The 19,207-nt window shown below is 37.6% G+C and overlaps 1 protein-coding gene across 2 annotated transcripts; it reads left to right on the top strand.

Annotated features, from left to right (window-relative positions):
* Nucleotides 1–3,353: 3,353 nt before the first annotated feature.
* Nucleotides 3,354–18,242, top strand: RFC3 (replication factor C subunit 3). Of its 2 annotated transcripts, none has more exons than XM_036904994.2 (9): nucleotides 3,354–3,537; nucleotides 6,361–6,498; nucleotides 9,177–9,244; nucleotides 9,582–9,679; nucleotides 12,230–12,411; nucleotides 13,425–13,561; nucleotides 13,651–13,749; nucleotides 16,698–16,767; nucleotides 17,956–18,242. In XM_036904994.2, the coding sequence occupies exons 1-9, from the start codon at nucleotides 3,451–3,453 to the stop codon at nucleotides 18,145–18,147; spliced, it is 1,071 nt and encodes a 356-aa protein (XP_036760889.2). In that variant the 5' UTR covers nucleotides 3,354–3,450; the 3' UTR covers nucleotides 18,148–18,242. The 2 variants fall into 2 exon arrangements, with proteins under 2 accessions (XP_036760889.2, XP_057345632.1); XM_057489649.1 differs by lacking the exon at nucleotides 3,354–3,537 and adding an exon at nucleotides 5,428–5,523.
* Nucleotides 18,243–19,207: the final 965 nt, after the last annotated feature.

Here is a 19,207-nt window from a genome sequence, read left to right as displayed (position 1 = left end):
CTTCAGCTTAGTTTTTTTAATGCACCTTTTGTTAATTACAATATGTGCAAATCTAATTGCAGTATGTGTGAGCACATTAGATGTCAGTTTTATCTGCTGGAGGTTGCATCCTGTCCCAGCCTGAGTCACCTTGCTGTCATTGTCGCTAGCATTTTCCTGCTCTGTGCCCTAGAATGTCCTCTTGCTCTGCTCTGCTGTGCCATCTCCTGTTTTAAACATCCCTCCTGCAGAGGCTACAGAGTGATCATTTTTAAAACATCAAAATGAAGTAATATCAGTGACAGGAGCCACAGAGTCTCCTAGGAATGAAGGCCCTATTTTCTTTTTATACCAGACATTTAATCACATTTTCTGTTTTTCAAGTTATAATTGGTTTTGATGTCATTTCATGTAAAATAGATTCTCTTTTTTAACATCTATGAGTGACTATTTTCAGTTTTAACATATTACCTTTCAAGAAGGTAGCAAGGGCGACTGAAGAGGTGTTAAATACATATCATAGTCAGGCAGGAAAAAGCGCCTTTTCCAAATCAGGCAGGAAAAAGTGCCTTTTCACTTTTGAAATTTCAGCTTCATCTATAAAGGCTAGGGTAAAACGGGTGACAGGTTTATAATATGTTCAAGTGGAACAATTTATATTTTATGATTTCTAAGATCAACCAGATGAAATCTGAAATGTTCAAAGGTAAATTTAATGGCAGTAACTAGCAATGCCACACAGAATCTTAGCTAAGATTTTTGCTAAATTAACAAGCTGACTTTAACATTTATATGAAAATGCAGAGGACAAAGACTGGCAAAGTCCTCTTGAATCAGAAGAACAAAAAGAGTCAAAATACCGGAAACCAAGATCTATTATAAACCTATAGTAATCAAGGCAGTGCGATATCTGTGCCTGGGTTGACAAGTAGATCCATGGAACAGAATTAGGAGTTCAGAAACAAATCCACACATGATATGGTCATCTGGTTTATGACAAGGACGTCCTTTAGTGCCGTGGAGAAAGGACTTTTCAATCAACAGTGCCAGTGGGGTTAGATATCCACATGGAAAAATATGTATCTTAACCCTTAAGTCATACACTGTATGCAAAAAAAATCAGCTCCACTAGATTTAAAATCTAAATATGATAATAAAATAATAAAGCTTAAAAGTAACCCCACCACAGAACATCTTTATAACTGTGGAGTAGACAAAGATTTTTTAAAACAGTACACATGAGACAACATTAAAATTAAGAACTTCTGTTCATCATAAGAAACCATTATGAGAGTTCAAAACCACACCACACATAGGAAAATGATAGTTACAATACATATTTTTGAAAAGAAACAAATTAATAAGAAAGACAATCTAATAAAAAGTTGTCAAAAAGACTTCAACAGGCACTTTGCAAAAGTGTATTCTGATCATCAAAAGGAGAAGATGTTCAACATCATTAATTATTAGGGTAATTAAAACCATGCTGAGATTCCTCTGTAAACCTCCAGAATGGCTAAATTAAAAAGATTTGCTGTTTGGCAAGGGTGCAGAGAAATTGTCTTCCTGGTGCACTATTGGTGGGAATGTAAAATGGTGTAGCCACCATGGAAAATAGTATTGTAGTTACTCAAAAAATTAAACATGGACTTCCATGTGATACAGTAATTTTACTTCTGGATGTATATCCTACATAATTAAAAGCAGGAGCTTAAACAGATGTTTGTAAATCAATGTTCTGAACAGCACTATTCACAAAAGCCAGAAGATAGAAATAACCCAAATGTCTACTGGTAAATAAATGGATAAACAAATTATGGTATTTATCTACAGTGAAATATAATTCATCCTTAAAAAGGAATGAAATTCTGGTGTGCTGCAATATGTTTATTCTCTATTTTACCCACCTACCCCAATCTCTTCCCCATGGTAACCACCAGTCATTTCTCAGCGTCTATGAGTCTATTGCTGTTTTGTTTTGTTCTTAGATTTAGTTGTCTGTCAGGCTCGTAGTCACTCTTGTCAATTCATTGATCAATTCAGCACCTGGTTCATTCTCTTCCTCTGAGTGATTATTTCCATTATTATTTTTCAAGATTCCAATGTCCACATAGATGATGGTTTGATACTCTTGTTTCTGACATCCTTTAGTTTCTAATTTCATTTTTTCCTCAATCCCAGTTCAACAGAGGAGGCACCAGGGAATGTAGAGGGTTTTGCAGGTATTAGGTAGTGTAGTCAGAGAGACTTCATGGATTAGATGAATTTAAGAAAATACCCTAAGGAAGTGAGGGACCCAGCTCTGTTGACAATTGGAAAAACGTGGTCCAGGAAGAGGAAACAGTTAATTGCAAAGGCCCCGTATGTAGGTGCCTCCCAGGCTTGTTTGACAAAGTTTCTTGAGAACAGCAACTATATCTTACATTTGGTGGTGGTATTGTTTGTGCCCAATATCTTGTCCATGGGAATAACTAAGTAAATATAATGATTTATAAAAGAGTGTAGTAAATTCTTGTTTAATAAAATGAATGAGAGAGGGTATTTTCACAGGTCATTAAACATATTTGGAAATCAATTCCTGTCCACTGAGACCTTGCACTCAAATGAAAGTCTTCTGAACAATATGTAAGAGTATAAATTAAATAAGGAATTAATATTATGTACAATTAGAAAAGTGCTTTTGAGAGGTACAGTTTGAGGGTTTTATATAAAGCTCATAGAAGATGAGTTTTATATAGGTTTGATATGCAGAATATTTTCCCAAGGGTTTCACATTATTCTCATTTGAATCAGAAGGTTGTTCAAACATTTGGCACTTAAAATAGCAGACTAACCGCCTGTCTTTTCTCCTACAAGCCGCACATTAGTAGTTTTTTTTATAACCTTTTGATTCTCTAGCTTTCAACCAAGTAAGAATTTTGAGGAATGGAGGTACGGAAATAGTGAAGGTTAGATTTTATTTTTAGAAATTTATTCAATAAAGCTTTATTGAACGCCTCCAAAATGAGAAAACTCCTAAATCTGACATACCCTAGTGCGAATAACAGACCTTGTAACACAGTGAATATTTCTTATTTGTAGGTTTCTGTAGAACGAAAGAGTGAATGAATGAATGAATGAACGAATGAACGAAATTAACCGAGGAACGTGGCTTCTTAGAGGTATCTGGTTTTGACGCCCCGAGTATCAGAGCCAAATTTCCAGTTTTGCTTAGTAACTTCTGGATTAACTTTGAAAGTGATTTAAAAAAAAAAAGAAAATGATTAAATAAAACAATGAACATCAATAACTAGATGACGCCTATGCCGTGGCTAATTCTGTCCCCATTCAGCCGCCGTAGCCTTTCCCGGCCTGGACCGGTAGTGACGTCACGAGACGTCGAGTTCGCGGGAGAACTGGGCGCGGCGTCCGGGAGGAGTGCGCGCGCGCGCGCGGGACTTTCAAGCAGCCGATCCCGGGACGCGAGCGGACATGAGCCTCTGGGTGGACAAGTACCGGCCCTGCTCCTTGGGGCGCCTGGACTATCACAAGGAACAGGCGGCCCGGCTGCGCAACTTGGTGCGTCGGCGGGACGGGGCGCGGAGAGGGGCGAGGGGCGGCCCCTGGAGCTGCCTCCCTCGGGGTCCGCGCCTCTCGGGGGCCGTGCATCGCCCACTCCCTGCAGATGCGGGGGACGCGGTGGGGAAGTCATGCCGGGAGGGGGAGAGGGCGTGGGGAGACGGGGACTGTCTGTAAACCGGGGAGGTCTCGCTGAGAACGGCCTCTGAGCCCAGGCTTGGAGTGAGAAAGCTCCTAGAACCGGAGATCTGGGGAAAGAGGGGAGCAGGCCGAGGGAACAGCAGGCGCGACATTCCCGGGGCCGGAGTGCGCACGGCCGGTTTCGGGAACCCCGCCAGGGCCGGCGCGGAGAGCTGCAGGACCCGGGGCCTGTCTGCGGGGCGCGGGAGGTGCAGAGCCGGGTGACCCGTGCGGAGTGGGCTGGGACGCCCGGTGGAGGCTCGGGGGCAGAAACACGACATTTCCGACTCACTTATTAACAACCTTACTTAAAAGCTCTTAGTGTCATTTACAAAAGGAAAGCCATTTTTAACTCTGAAACAGGTTGTTTTAGGTTGTCCTTGAGTTTAATTCCTTATGTAAGATTTTTCCCCCCTTTTGTCCAACCTGATGCTTTTTTTCATTTTTTGTGGGTGATGAAGTGTCTAATGGCATTGTTTTGTAAAAAAGTTAACTGAATCTTGTAGGGAATTGAGAGGGAAAAAGGGTCTTGAGAAGACTCTAGTGTCTGTGGAAGCCATTTATCCACTCTTTTTAAAGACCTTAAATACCATTTGCCGATGGAAGTATTTTTTTGCTCAGCATTCTGGGCCTCCAATACCCACCTCTTCACAGATTAAAAATACTAGTTAAGTACTTCTAAGAAATAAATAATAAAGATACCCCATCTTTATGTATGAAAGTTATTAGAAAAGTCGATAGCTTTGTGAGATTGAAGTTTGTTTCTCTTTAATTATTGGTATTCCATCTATACTAACTTAAAATCTATTACAGCTGTATACTTTTATAGACAATTGCATTTTCTCACAATAGCTTGCACTTCAATTTTCTTAGTCATATGATACATCGTATTTTCTGTGGCCATCTTTTGGTTGTATAGAATTTGGAATAAATATTTTGGAAAAGAATTCAATATACTGTACTTGGGTGTTGTCTTGCCAATGGGTTTTAGCCCCTGTCACCTTCCTATGGTTTCAGTTAGACTGAGGAATGACAATGGAATGTTCTTGGGGTAAAAGTTTTTATTACCCGGCTTGTTCTCCCAGCCATAGGTCGAGCACTAGAATTACGTCTGCATCCAACAGTCTGCAGATCTGTAATCCTCCTTTGTCTCTGCCTCTGCCGAGCATTGGGCAGAGCTCTTTATATAGTGACTCAGTCAATAATAGTTTACTGCCTAAGGGTGTGGAAGCAATAGCCTAGCAGCAGGCCAGTTACATCAGCAAGTAGCTTAGGTTCAGGTGAGGATCCTGGCCATAGGAACTTCCATTTTCCCCACAGGTGTTAATAAATTTGCTATTAAAAATGTCCACCTTTTCATTGTTGAATGTACAACTGAATAAAGCATTTAAAGTATTACCTTTATATTTGGTTTCAAAAAAATTTAAAAACAAAGGTAGCAAGTATTTGTGGAGCACCTACTATTTTCCATGCACTGTATTACATGGATTTGTAGTTCTTTCCTTGGAACATTTTTTTTTTTCAGTGTCACAGGTAGATGAGTTTACAAAGTATTAAAATTCACTGCAATTAACTTGTTAAGATATTTACATTTTTTTCTTGTAACGATTACTTACAAGACTGTTGCTCCATGAGATGTTATGCACCTGAGTAAGGCCTGTGTTCTCATCTTTATACTCTTTGTAGCGCTAATTCCCAAACCTGATTGGTCATCACAGTCACCTGGGAGGCTTTCTTTAAAAACACACAAATTTACCCTCTAATGCAGCACTGTCAGTGCCCTACTCTACCCCTTGCTTTTAACTGGTAAGTGCACACAGACCGGCTGCTGACTCCCTGTATCCACACTTTTGGAAGGCTTTCTTTAGCTGACACCCCTAAATGGACTTGAAATGCCTGGGAATTAATGCCCTCCCTACCACCACCCCCCTCCATCTCCTCCCTATCCACGTGCCCAAGCAGCCTTCAGCAAAAGACTGATGAAAGAGAGCCTGTTATCCAGCTTCCCTCCCTTGGGGTGAGTTAACACCGTTAGTGTAGTTTTTGCACAGGCTACAGGAGTATCCTCAGCAGGATCACCCGTCAGATGTCCAGAGGAGCTAAGCTGATAATGCACTCTCACTGGCTGCCCTCCTTTTCTTGTTTTGCTTCTCTGCTCCCCTGAAAAGTTTTCTACCTTCCAAATGAACAGAATACTCTCCCTTGTTAGCAAAGGAGCTGTGAAGCCCAAACTAAGGCAGGCATCGATCTCAGCTACTGAATCATAATCTCATGGGTGGGGTCCAGTAGCGACTCTTACATTTTGAAAGATTGAAGTTTTATTTTACAAAGTTCTCTGGGAGATTGTTACAGTTAGCCAGGTGTGGGAGTTCTTGCCTTCTAGACAGTGTCCTATCTTGCATGTACTCTGCTAGGTATATAATTATATAAAATTAATGCTAGAGGAGTAATAAACATTTCAGGGTTAATTAAAAAAACTCCCTCCCTCCTGCCTCTCTGTACACACACACACACCCTCCATATACATACAGATTATTGACGTTTCTTAGGTAGAGACTCAAAATATTTAATACCTAAAAAGTAGTTTAATTTTACGTAGAGCAGTTGTTTAGGCAAAGTGCTACCACGTTCTTTTTTTTCCAGGTGCAGTGTGGTGACTTTCCTCATCTGTTAGTGTATGGACCATCAGGTGCTGGAAAAAAGACAAGAATTATGTGTATTCTACGTGAACTTTATGGCGTTGGAGTAGAAAAATTAAGAATTGAACATCAAACCATCACAGTAAGCATTTCACTTTGAGGCTCTCAAATATGTATAGCTGGAATTTTTAGTCATGATAGATGTGCTGCTCAATGTGTGATTTAAGGAAGAATTTCACAGGTAATCCTGGTGCACAGGATTGAGAGCTACTCATTTATCCTCTTAGCTGTTATAACCAGACCAAAGTCAGTTAGGTTACAGGGAATATGAGCAGCAGGAGATTTTTGGGTAATGTGTAGGTGGTGAGATTCATTTAAAATTCCCTAGGAACTCAGTGTGTCAGCTGAAACTGGAACTTGAGTTTCTAAAGTACATTGTTCTGACAGCAATCGTAGGTTTGGGAAGAAAGGGAATGATTTTGAGAAAAATTTTAAACATGGGATCAGGCGGCTTGATAAAAATTGGACAGCTGAGTGACTGAGACATGAAGTATGAGACTTTGGAATGCTCTGACCTTGCCCTGGACGGGCCTTCCAACCTTACACCATGCAAGCCATTTTCATTCTCCTTCCTTATAGGTGATGTTCGGGATTTAGCTGAAATGTCTCCTCTCAGAGTGCCCCCAAACCTGTTAGAATTAATTTGTCCTTCCGCACCCCATAGTTTATACTGCTTAGAGTTTTGTTTTCCTTACTAAAGTTTTTTATACATCTTTTGCTTTGACAAGATTGTATTTGTTTTGAAGTTGTGTATGTAGGGAACATGTCACAATCATTTTTGTATCCTTCATAGTTCCTTGTACAGTAGTGAGTTGTATGTATTAGGCGCTTAAAAAATGTATGCTGACTGGATGGTAGGTAGTGCTGTTAATAGAGTGTTTAGCCAATGTTGATGAGCTTGAGTTTAGATATACTGCGTTTGAGGTGCTGATGGTACATCCAGGAGGAAATTCTTATAAAATACAGGGACAAATTTAGCAAGAAAGGTGTGGAATCTTTAAGGAGGAAACTGGAATATCTTATAAAAGGACAAAAAAACAAAAGCTGATTATATGGAAAGATGCAGCATGTTCTCAGATGAGAGGATTATTATTTAAGAATATCTATTCTCCCCAAGTTACAGTATAAATTTTGACAAAATTCCAGTAAAAATCCAGCTTGTTTTTTTAATTGTATAAAATGATCCTAAAGTACATATGGAAGAGTACATAGCTGAGACTAGCTAAAGTAATTTAGAAACAGATTTGTTAAATGGGACTTGTGTTACCAGGAACTAAAGCATATTTAGGCTGTGTAATCAAAACAGTATTGTATTGGCATGGGAGTAGAGAATTTGATTAGTGGAACATGTTTAGAGAGCACAGAACTATGATCGAAGATCTATTTCAGATCAGTAGGAACACGAAGAGTCAGCAAACTGTGCTAACATATCTAGTTATCTTTCCAGAAGAAAGAGTTGAGTCCCTGTGACATAATTTATAAAGATAAATTCCAGATGAATTAATTGACTTAAATGTTAAAATGTAACTTAAATATCTTAGAATAAAATTTCTTAAACTATATAAACAGCCTATGGGTCAAGAATACCTTTTAATAGAGAGCATGAAAGTGATAGAAGAAAAGAAATACATACTAGGATACAAACGAATTTTAAAATTTTGACAAGATAACATACATAATATCAATAGAAAAATGAAAGATTGTCAAAAAAATATTTTAAAGGAATATGTTAGATAAAAGATTTTACAAGTTGACAATGGAAAGACAATAAACTGGTAGAAAACGAAATAAAAAATAACCAGAGGAAATAGATATAAACAGCCAATAAACATATGTAAAGATGTTTGACCTTGATGGTAATTGAGAAACAATGTGAGTCTATTATCTACTGACAAATTGGCAAAAATTGAAGCATGATATAAAACCTGTAGTTGAGGTCAGTTAGAGAGGAAAAGTGAATTGTTAAGATGTTTTTGGTAAGCAGGCTGGTTATAATTAGACATATACACACACTTATGTATATATTAAAGTTTAGAAAACATATCCCCTTCAGTCTAAACCCTTTATTGGGAATCTTTTGCATGGAAACAAAAGCAGTGCATTAGAGTTACATACAAGATATGTTAATAGTGAATTGTTTGAGATGTCAAAAGCAAGCAACAGTGTCCATTGTTACGATTAGCTGGGGACATCGTGGTTACAGGTGGATACTCAACTATAATACCCTATGCCAGTTGTCTAAGAGGGATTGCCTAGATGTTATTAAGTAGGAAAAGCAAAATACAGAGAAATGTATGTGGTTTCCTCTTTTGCCATTTAAATTTTTTATAGGAAATGCTGAGTCTATATAAATATATAAGTGTATATTACATATTTGTTATATACACATGCATGTGTTTCTGTCTGTGTGTTACCATGGAAAAGACTGTGAAAGGACATATGCAGGTACAGATTGCATACAATGGCAGTCTGCTCCTAATGGGATGGCTTGGAGATTTCGGGAGGCAGAGGAAAAAGGAATCACAGTGAAAGCGGTGTGTGCTATGACCCAGTTTATGTTAAGAGCTTATGTTTAATGACCCAGTTTATGTTAAGAGCTTATGTTTATCTGCACACTCAGTGAAGAATGGGGTTAGTGAAGTTAAAACATTAGTGGTGGTTAAAGTTTTTTTTAGTAAAGGTTTTTGTTATAAATAAATACAGGAAAGAGGAGAAATAGCCAATAAATAAACATTAAAAACATCTATTTTCTTTGTCCAGACTCCATCTAAAAAGAAAATTGAAATTAGCACTATTGCAAGCAATTACCACCTTGAAGTAAATCCCAGGTAAGCTGCTCTATATAGAAATAATCATTTTTTAAATTTGTACCTTGAATTCTATTTACCTATCTTAGTAGCAGTAGACTTTATGTAAGAACATGTTGTGTTTTTCAGTGATGTTAATCAAATTGTAATTGAATATTGGGATATTGTTAGTATTTTTAATGACCCAAAAATATATCATTTTAAGTTTTGTGAATGTAATTAGGCATTATTAATTTTGATTAAAATTTTAACAACTTAAGATCTTCAAAGTTTTTCTCCTAATAACAGATTAAGATTAAGGCCACAATACTTTTTAAATGTTTACACGCAGATTTGCCATTATTTTTGTTTTGTATAGTGACGCTGGAAACAGTGACCGGGTAGTAATTCAGGAGATGTTGAAAACAGTGGCCCAGTCACAGCAGCTGGAAACAAACTCTCAAAGAGATTTTAAAGGTCTGTGATCAACAATGTCTTTCTGTGAGGCAGATACCACATTGTAAGCCGTGGGTGTGAGAGAAAATGTGATTGGAAATGTAAATTCATCCCGTTAGCAGCAGTTTATTAGCCCCTGTTCTTCGGGACGTAGTAGGCAAGACAGGCATGATCCCGGTCCTCATGGGCGTCTGTTGCCTGATGATCGGACTTTGGTGGAACGAGTTCTGTTATTTTAGAGGTAGACGAGTAATGAAAAAGTACTTTATTGAAAATGACATGATTTAAAAACAGCTGTTCTTAGGACTAAAGTTCTATGTTCATTATCACATTTTTAAGTACACAAACAATTGAAATCAGCAATATTCCCACTAGAGACAATTACTGTTAACCTTTTTGTCATTGTCTTCCAATATCATTTATACGCATACATTCCCACAGATGATTTTGTGATGGTAAATATGCCAACATTTAATGCTCTCGAGTTGGCCAAATTCATTATCTGAAAGGGAATAGATTCATGCTACCACCATAGTGTGTGCACTCCCAGACGCTGTGTGTGTGCCAACCTCTTTCTTACCTTTCCTTCTCAGTCTCTGCATTTCAAAATAAATTTACATTTTTTGAGCTACTATAAAGGGGGTCTTCTGTTATATTTTCTAAATTTTTGGTTTACATATGACAGCTAATGAATTTGTATCAATTTTATTTCTTTATAAATACATATTTCTTACTATGTTATTTCTCTTATTATTTATAATAGTCTTCCCATTGTTTCTATTGGAGTTTTCAGATATATATTTGTATTATCTGTAAATAGAAATAGAAATAATTTTTTTCTTCCTTTCCAATTCATATGGCTTAAATACTTTCTTGTGTCTAATTATGTTTGCCCGCACCTCCAATACAGGGGTTAATAGTAGGAGAGGCAGTGGGCATCCTTGTCATGGCTCTTGTTAGGAGAGCTTAAGTTTTCCCCATTCAGTGGCTGGATTTTGGCTTGAGGTTTATCTGTTTGATCATGGTAAGATCATCAGTTCCTGTTTTAGTGATGGTTCCTAACGTGGGTGTATGTTAAGTTAGTTCTGCATCCATGAGTGTGGTTTTGTGATTTTTCTTCTTAGTTCTATCAGTACCACAGCTTATACTGGATCTTCCAGTGAAACTGCAGTCCTGGAGTAAACCTCATGTGGTCACGGTGTGTTAGCTTTTACAGTATGCCTCTCTTTCAGCCTACCAGTGATGTATTGTTATATCAGTTGGTTTGTAGTACTTTTTGGTGCTGTCTTTGTCAGATTTGGGGATCGATTTCTTTATCTCTATTTTTTCCTGTTCAGTTTGGATTCTTGTTTTCAGAGTTTCTCCTCATTGGAAGGGAGCTTCATTTCTGTTTTCAGTTTGCTGCTCTATGAAACTTTACTGTATGAAGGTTCTTTGCTCTCACCGTTGAATTGAGCCCCATGGGTGCTCTTCTGAAATTGGCCCATAATGCTTTCCAGTGTGTTCCCGAGGGTGATTTGGGTTCTCCTGTCTTAAAGGCTGTCAGAAACCTAGTGGATCCCAGCCACATCCTTCCACACATAGCTGCTTGTTTTTGCTCATAGTCAGGCTTCTTAGGTAGAGATTATCACTTAGTTTTTATATAAAAATTGTCCATAGATCTTTGGTCTTAGAATTTTTCTCTTTGTTTCTATGGGGAAGGTTCAAATGATACACTGCTTACCATTGACATCTTCTGAAAATAACTCAATGAACAATACAGTAGTTGGATTCAGTCCATATTTACATATTATTACTGAAACACTTTTTAAGGCCATAAACACCCTAATCCTTGATTATGGCCAGGTGGAACCTTACTGTACAAGTGACCAGATGTCTTTACACCTTTTGGCTGCATCTCTTGGCACACGGTTTTCGGAAGTATATTCCTTAGAATGCCAAGATTTAAGATGTTTCACAGAAGTGTGCTCCTGAGATACAACATTTGGGGGAAATGAACATAGTACATCCTTGTCTTGGTGATTCTTAGTGTATATAAATATAATAAAGGCTGCAATGAATTCTACCAAAAAAACCCTCTTCAACTTAATGTAGTGTTTTAGGTTTAATTATAGAGTTTTTAAATATAAAAATAAGAAAATTACATATGATTTCACTTATTTGTGGAATCTAAAAAAATGAAACAAATGAACAAAAAAAACTGGATTAGGTTTATAAACAGAATAGACTGATTTCCGTAGGGGAGGGGGCTTGGGGGATGGATGAAATCGGTGAACAGGGAAAAATTACTGAGAATGTCTGTTATCTTGATCTGGGCAATGTTTATGTGGGTATATATACACATCAAAATTCACCAAGCTGTACATTTAAGATTTGTGCATTTTATTGTATGTATCTTAATATGAAAAAAAAAATGGTGAGTCATTCTCATCATACCTATGACTTTTGTATGTCCTTACCAAAGGGAAGAGTGATATATCAGGCTTATTATTTAGGATTTCACTCTGAATAATGAGGAGGAAGAAAAGGAGATACATACTCAAGTTAAACTTTTGTTTCTCCTCAACTCAGTGGTATTACTGACAGAGGTTGACAAACTCACCAAGGACGCCCAGCATGCCTTGCGGAGAACCATGGAGAAGTACATGGCCACTTGCAGACTGATCTTGTGTTGCAATTCTACATCTAAAGTGATACCGCCTATTCGTAGTAGGTGCCTGGCAGTTCGTGTGCCTGCTCCCAGCATTGAAGATGTAGGTCAAGTTACACTACTTTTTAGAAAAAAATGCAGTTCCTATTCTGTGAATACTGTGTGTACAGCTTTGTCATATTTGTTTTATAAAAACATCCCTGTTTCAGTAATTCAGGAAAACCAATGGCCTGGATGCCATTAGTAGATGCACACACCAATATATATTGTAGTAAATACCAGATACCAATATATAGAAAGTGTTCTTCTCTTTAAATCATTTTTTACCTTAAACAAATAGATATTACAAATTTTACTAAAGTAGGTAAGGACTAGTTAATGTTTTCTACCTCAAGCTGATTGAATTGGCTTTTGAGGAGACTTGAGTTGGGAGGAAATGTATTTTGCAAGATGATGATACAGGAATGCCTCATCCCTAGGTTGGAGTTCAAAGTTGGTCTGAAACAACATAGTGTTTTTTTTTAATCATTCTTTATATCTATCAGTAAAAATACTAATTTCTCACAATAAAACTGCTTTTCTGTTAATAGATTTTGGGTGATTTTATTCAAAGTAGGGTGTAATCTGTGACACTGTGTTAGTTGCAGAGTGGTAAAACACCTTTATTAAAAGTTTCATTGTAAAAATTTTGGGAGTAATACAGTTAGAAGGGTCTATGAAACACGCAGGACTACCAGGTTACAGCACTCTCGTGGGCACCATTCCCATTGTAGTGCGTGCTGGTAACACCCTGAGTCAGGCAGAATTCGGCCTGTGCAGGTCCGCTTGGCCGCCCTGGGAGCAGTGTCCCTCCACAGACCTGGGACCCTGTGTCTGCTCCGCATAGCTGCTGCAGGGAGGCTGGTGGGCGTGGGGCTCAGACCAGGTCTTCTAGTTGCAGAGCCCCCTGCTGCCTCCTCCTGACAGCTAGGCTAGGCTCTCAGTTCCTGCTAAGGAGCGTGTGGGTGAGGGTAGGGTAATAATGAAAAGGGAGAGGGGTCTATGTAAAGATGTTATGAACAGAAATTGTCTCAGTATGCTGTTTGATACGTTGCCCATTTTTGTTAAATATCATAGATTTGTCACGTGTTAACTACTGTGTGCAAGAGGGAAGGGCTGAGTCTTCCTTCACAACTGGCTCAGAGACTTGCAGAGAAGTCCTGCAGAAACCTCAGAAAAGCCCTACTTATGTGTGAAGCCTGCAGAGTGCAACAGTGAGTGAAAGGGCAGTCCCAGTGGGAAATCTTGTGGGACAGAAGCACACTTCCATTTAATGTATTATGTTCTCTTTTTGTCATGTTAGGTACCCTTTTACTGCAGACCAGGAAGTACCTGAAACAGATTGGGAGGTGTACCTGAGGGAGACCGCCAATTCTGTTGTCAGTCAGCAGACCCCACAGAGGTAACTGGGACAAAAGATGACTGTGAAAATTTGATCGTCAAGACAGTACATATATTCTGAGTTCTAGGTTAGCTGTGTTATACTAACAACATCCGAATTTTTAATCTACTAAACTTGTAAAGAAAAAGTAAGATTTAATTTTAGAAGTTTAGTGGTTCTAGTTAGTTGCTGTGTGGTATCATGGCCTTTGTTAAGCTATTGATGTGTAAATGTGGAACTTATATATAGTTTCAGTTTTCCTTTCAAAATCTCAGATGCCTTACTAATCATACATAACATAATGTGTCTAGGTTTCTGATATTGAAAAGAACAATATATATCTTTGCAATTGATGCAACAGTTCTGATTTTTAGCTAAGTGTCTTTGCACGTGTAACTTCATCTTAGAATTCAACTTCTTCATTTGTATAATGAAGATACTATTTATGTTACCCTGCCAAGGATACTTAGGCTTTTGTGATGAAAAGCAGAAGAGACTGTAAAACCATTCGGGTTTGAGAATCCAAAAACCCTGTGTTCATGTACGGTGATAGGCTTTAAGAATATTGTGTGTATGTCATTAGTATTTGGGAAATTTTTTTGGCACATTTGTAATATAATTCTTCCTTCTCTGGGTCTATTACTCAGTAGCGCACCTTCCTGAAAATACACCAACCATTAGTTTCATTTATGCTAACTTTGTGAAGAATCAAGGGGGACAGTCTCAAGGTCCCCGGACTCCCAGACTTAGGGAAGCCTGGAGAGAGTTGCTTAGTCTCACTGAAACACTCTCCTACTGTAGTCACCAGTTTTGCCATCGTCTTTGGACTTCAGAGAGTGTAATTGATCATTTTAGGAAACAGATGAGACTGAGTTCAACTAGTAAAATTTCAGCTTCCCTGACTTAACGTGAATATAATCCTGAGAGGAATATACCACGTTTCTTCTCTTGGGTGATATATCTCATGAATATTTTATGAAAAGATTCTTCAAAAGGATTGTAATATGTACCCTTTGGCTACCGCATAGATTAATGTAGGTGGATAGTCATACATAATGGGCATTTAGTATTTCATCAAGGTTTGCTGTGAATTCTGATAACTCGATTATTTTAGTTGAAGACATTTTTAATAGTTTTCAAAAAGTGCCAAACACTGTAAGTAGTCTCTTCAGAAAAGAAACTTTGACTTTAGGAAAACGTATGCATTTTGTTTGTAAAATGTTGATAAACAGTGAAGAAATCCATCTTTAAAAAGATACCAAAGCATGTCTTAGGAGGCTTTTACTTATAAAATATTTCCACACTGAAGATGGTGTTCTTGTTTTTGTTCTAATTGTAGAGAAGAGCAGTTGGTGGTAATAGAACTTCCCTACTGCTAAGAGGTTAGGGTCCAAATGTTACAATATTTAAAAATTATTAGATGTATTTTAAAGACTTCAGTTGATCATTGCTCTGCTTGCTCCTTAGAGCTGCTTGCTTCCCTTTCCTCCAGTTTTCCGAACAGGTTTGGGCAGCTCATAAATGTCCTTGTTCAAGAAGAGGCGCTGCTGATTCCTGATGGGACTAACACTTGTGGGCATTGATTCCCTGCCACATAAGAGGTGACCTCTCTCTATTGCAGGCAGCCTCAGGCTGACCAGATGCTGCGAGGCCCGGCGCCATTCTGGCTGCTGGCCCACACACAACCAAAGGACCACCCGGGGTTTTTGACCCTTTGCCTTGCTGTTTTATCTGTCTTAGAGTCATCATTTTCTAATTTAAATAGCAGCTAATATTTAGTGAGTGATTATTAAATCAGTTCTGATACTGTGTTTTCTCATTTAATTCATACAGCAGTTCTGTGAGAACAGTATTACCATCTTTATGTTGTAGGTAAGAACATTGATACTTTGGGAGACTCACTCAGGGCTGAGTTAGGAGGCAGAGACAGATCTAGAACACCACGCTTCTCCGACAGAAGACTTTGCACTGTTTAGCACTTGCAGTCCTCAAGAAATAATGAAGGCAGACATAGTGAATGTAGAATATATTCATTTTTAAGAAACTAAATCATATTAAAAATGAACTCTAGGTGTATGTGAACATACATGAGATGCAAACTCAAATCATAGCGTGCAGTGGTGTAGGTAAGTACATTCTGATGCAACATCTCAGAAATAAACTAATTATCAAGGTAATTTTATGCTTTAATAATCAGATTTTTTTTTCAAGATACACTACCATGTCCAACAGGGACTAAGGGCTTTGAAGTCAGACTTGAATTAAAATGCTGCCTTAACTGTATGACTTTTGATGGAACCTTAATCTCTGAATGCTAACTTCTGGGTAAGAGAGTGGCGATGTGAGGTGCAGATAGTGTACTGAAGTGAACCTCGTACAGAGGAAGGGCTAAGTGCTCTGTCAGAGGTTGGAAGGGTATGGACTTCGGAGTAAGACAAAGCTTTTTTACTGCCCCTTGTGTGACAGGGCAGCTTCTTTCCCCTGCTTCTTGCTTTTTACAATACCTTCAAGGTGGTACCTTTATAGTATATTTCATGCTCTTTTCTCACTTGTGTAATTGACTAGTGATGGTTTGGTCTTTCATGAGCATTTTTGTGATGTTGTAGATACATCTATGTGGAGAAAAAAATAAGCATTTTATTTGATAGGCCATTGAAGTATGTTAAAATTAATGGTGTGAATAAGTTCAACCCTCATTAATCATGAAGTCTTTATTTTTATATCTGGCACTTCCATAGTATTTTGATATGATCAATAACCCTAAATATAAATAACTGACTTTAAAAGAGTTCTGAAAGTTTTCTTTTAAAAAAGTTAACTGAAATTTGGAAAAGCTTCTGTATGTGAATCCTGAGTATGAGAAATCATTTAAGAAAATGGCTGTGTTGGATAGTTTAAAGTAAAACAGTAGGTGCTTGGAAAAACTGCTCCTTATTTTCATCACAAAACGCTATTTTGTTTTATAATAGGCTCCTTGAAGTCCGTGGAAGACTCTATGAGCTTCTAACTCATTGTATTCCTCCTGAAATAATAATGAAGGTAATTTAATGTCAGGTCTTGAATTATTTATAGCCATAAAATTTGGACTTTGAATATGTGATCATAGGACTTTTGCATTACTGAATTACATTGTTGCCTTTTTCTGCCCAGCTTCTTAATTCAACAGATACTTACTGAGCCTCCGCTGTGTGCCAGGCACCATTTGGGCAGTGTTGGGGGAGGGCCTGCCTTCAGAGGATTTGTGTTTTAGTGGGTGAAATGGGGAAACAAGAAGCAAGAGGATTTCAGAATGTTGTGCTACAAAGGAAGGAACAAGGTGAAATGGTATTAATGGTGAGCAAGGTTATGAAAGGTCAATGATGGCTTCTCTAAGGAGGGTATGTCTAAACTGACACTCGGTTAAAATAAGGCAACCATATAAATGGAGAACAAGTATTTCAGGCATTGATCGGCATGTGGGGAATGAGGCTAAAGAAATAGGCAGAATCTAGACTATGTAAGGATACTGTAAGGCACAGCTATAGATTGGTCTGTCAGCTACCTAGCTATATTGATTGACTTAGATATTAGGGAAGGCAGAGATTTTTGTTCATACTAATTAAAATTACATGGTAATAAAATGAAAAATGTATTTAAGACAATACCCAATATACAAAAAAAGTGAAGGTCCACCCTTCCATTTCCACAAGGGTAACAATCACTTTTAACCAACCTTTATTTTAGTCACATAGAAGTAAGACCAAATGTGTTTTTACAGAACTTCAGTGTTCTGCACTGTGTGTTTTTAGTCAACAGTGTGAGCATAGCATGGGTGTTTCACGACAGTACAGTTTAGCCTCATTCTTTTTACTGGATAAATAGATTCTGTTGTATGACTATATCATATTTTTTAAAAATATGACCCCCTACTGGTGGAACTTTAGGTTTTCTACAGATGATTATTGTAATAATCCTGCTTATAAGCATCTTGTGCTTATATCTTTGCACCCTTATACGTTAAATATTTGGCATTTGGAATATGATTGATAACTCACATTTTTTACATTATAGAAAAATATGCAACCTGTTGCTTTTGAATGAAGACTACCATTCAATATAAAAGAAAGATTTCACAAATAAAAAGAACATTTAACTGTTTTAATTCTTTTTTGAATGAGAGAAATGAAGCTTGTTCAGTAATATTTTTTTAAATGCTTACTTTCTTAATTACTAGTTATCTTTCTTCAGGGCCTTCTCTCAGAACTTCTCCATAATTGTGATGGACAACTTAAAGGGGAAGTGGCCCAGATGGCAGCTTACTATGAACATCGTCTACAGCTGGGTAGCAAAGCCATTTATCACTTGGAAGCATTTGTGGCCAAGTTCATGGCACTTTATAAGAAGTTCATGGAGGATGGATTGGAAGGCATGGTGTTTTGACATCTATCAGTAATTCTTCCCAATGTTTCTCAGTATCAGCATTTACATTGTTTATATTGGAAGAGCTTCAGGTAAAATAAACTAACTTAATCATATCTTATTTGTGTTTTTGTGTAATAATTCCTCTGATAACTTAATCATTATCCTCTAAGTTAAATAATTGCTCCTGTACTATATGTTGAGAGGACACAACTATGGACACCTTAGAGTCCAGGAACATGATTTTAATTTACTTTATTTGTTATCCAAGTATACTATGTTGATCCTCCCATTTTCTACCCATTCTCTTAACTGCTGGAGGGAATTTACACATAAAAAAGCAAAAATTATTTTCTATCTTCAGGTGACTGTGTTTGGACACAGGTATATAATTCTTTGCTTGGCAATTCATAATCTTTAATCATATTTTCCTTCAAGAAGGAACTATTTTATATATTCAAAAAATATTTTTAAGTATAAGGGTTAATTTGAAACATAATAACATGAGTATGGAGAAAATTGCAGAGAATCGTTTCCATTGAGAGTGCCGAAATCCAAGTTTTATGTCAGTGAGTAAGATCAGATGGTATTAGGTTGGCTACTAAGAAATACACATTTTCATTAAGTGCTTGAGACTCCTGAATAATAAACATGTAGTTCTGAAGCAAGGGTATATTACTATAGAGTACTAGTGAGCTTTGATGTCATCGATCCTGTCCTTTGGATCAATCCTTTCTAAGTTTTTAGAACTTTGGTTCATGGAACAAACTATATGCTTGACAAACTTGTGTGATGGGCTCTGAACAATTTCTTTAATTGTGGGCAGCAGACACAGGACTCCATAAAAGCTAAACCAACAAGGTGAAATAAAAGCTTTTAGGTTTAAATAAGTTTAATTACCTCTATAAAGGATATCAGGGAGACCAGCTCTTCTATCAGTTTGTGATAAACTATCAGGAAGTGTTTAGTTGACAGACACAAGAAAAGCCTAAAACAGTTTTAGTCGAATGGGAAAGTTCAGATCAAGACAGAAGATTGGCTGCCTTTTTTGTTTATTTGGGTACTAGTCAGGACCCACCTG

Source organism: Manis pentadactyla, chromosome 2 (assembly GCF_030020395.1).
Source record: "Manis pentadactyla isolate mManPen7 chromosome 2, mManPen7.hap1, whole genome shotgun sequence".
NCBI lineage: Eukaryota > Metazoa > Chordata > Mammalia > Pholidota > Manidae > Manis > Manis pentadactyla.
Note: the sequence above shows the minus strand (reverse complement) of the source record. Positions and strands in the feature narration are given on the sequence as shown.

What these genes read in the sequence shown, in the direction of transcription:
- RFC3 (XM_036904994.2), top strand. Translation starts at nt 3,451, where the DNA reads ATGAGCCTCTGGGTGGACAAGTACCGGCCCTGCTCCTTGGGGCGCCTG. An exon ending in CGGCCCGGCTGCGCAACTTG is followed by an intron (nt 3,538 to 6,360) that starts GTGCGTCGGCGG and finishes TTTTTTTTCCAG; the next exon opens with GTGCAGTGTGGTGACTTTCC. An exon ending in CACCTTGAAGTAAATCCCAG is followed by an intron (nt 9,245 to 9,581) that starts GTAAGCTGCTCT and finishes TGTTTTGTATAG; the next exon opens with TGACGCTGGAAACAGTGACC.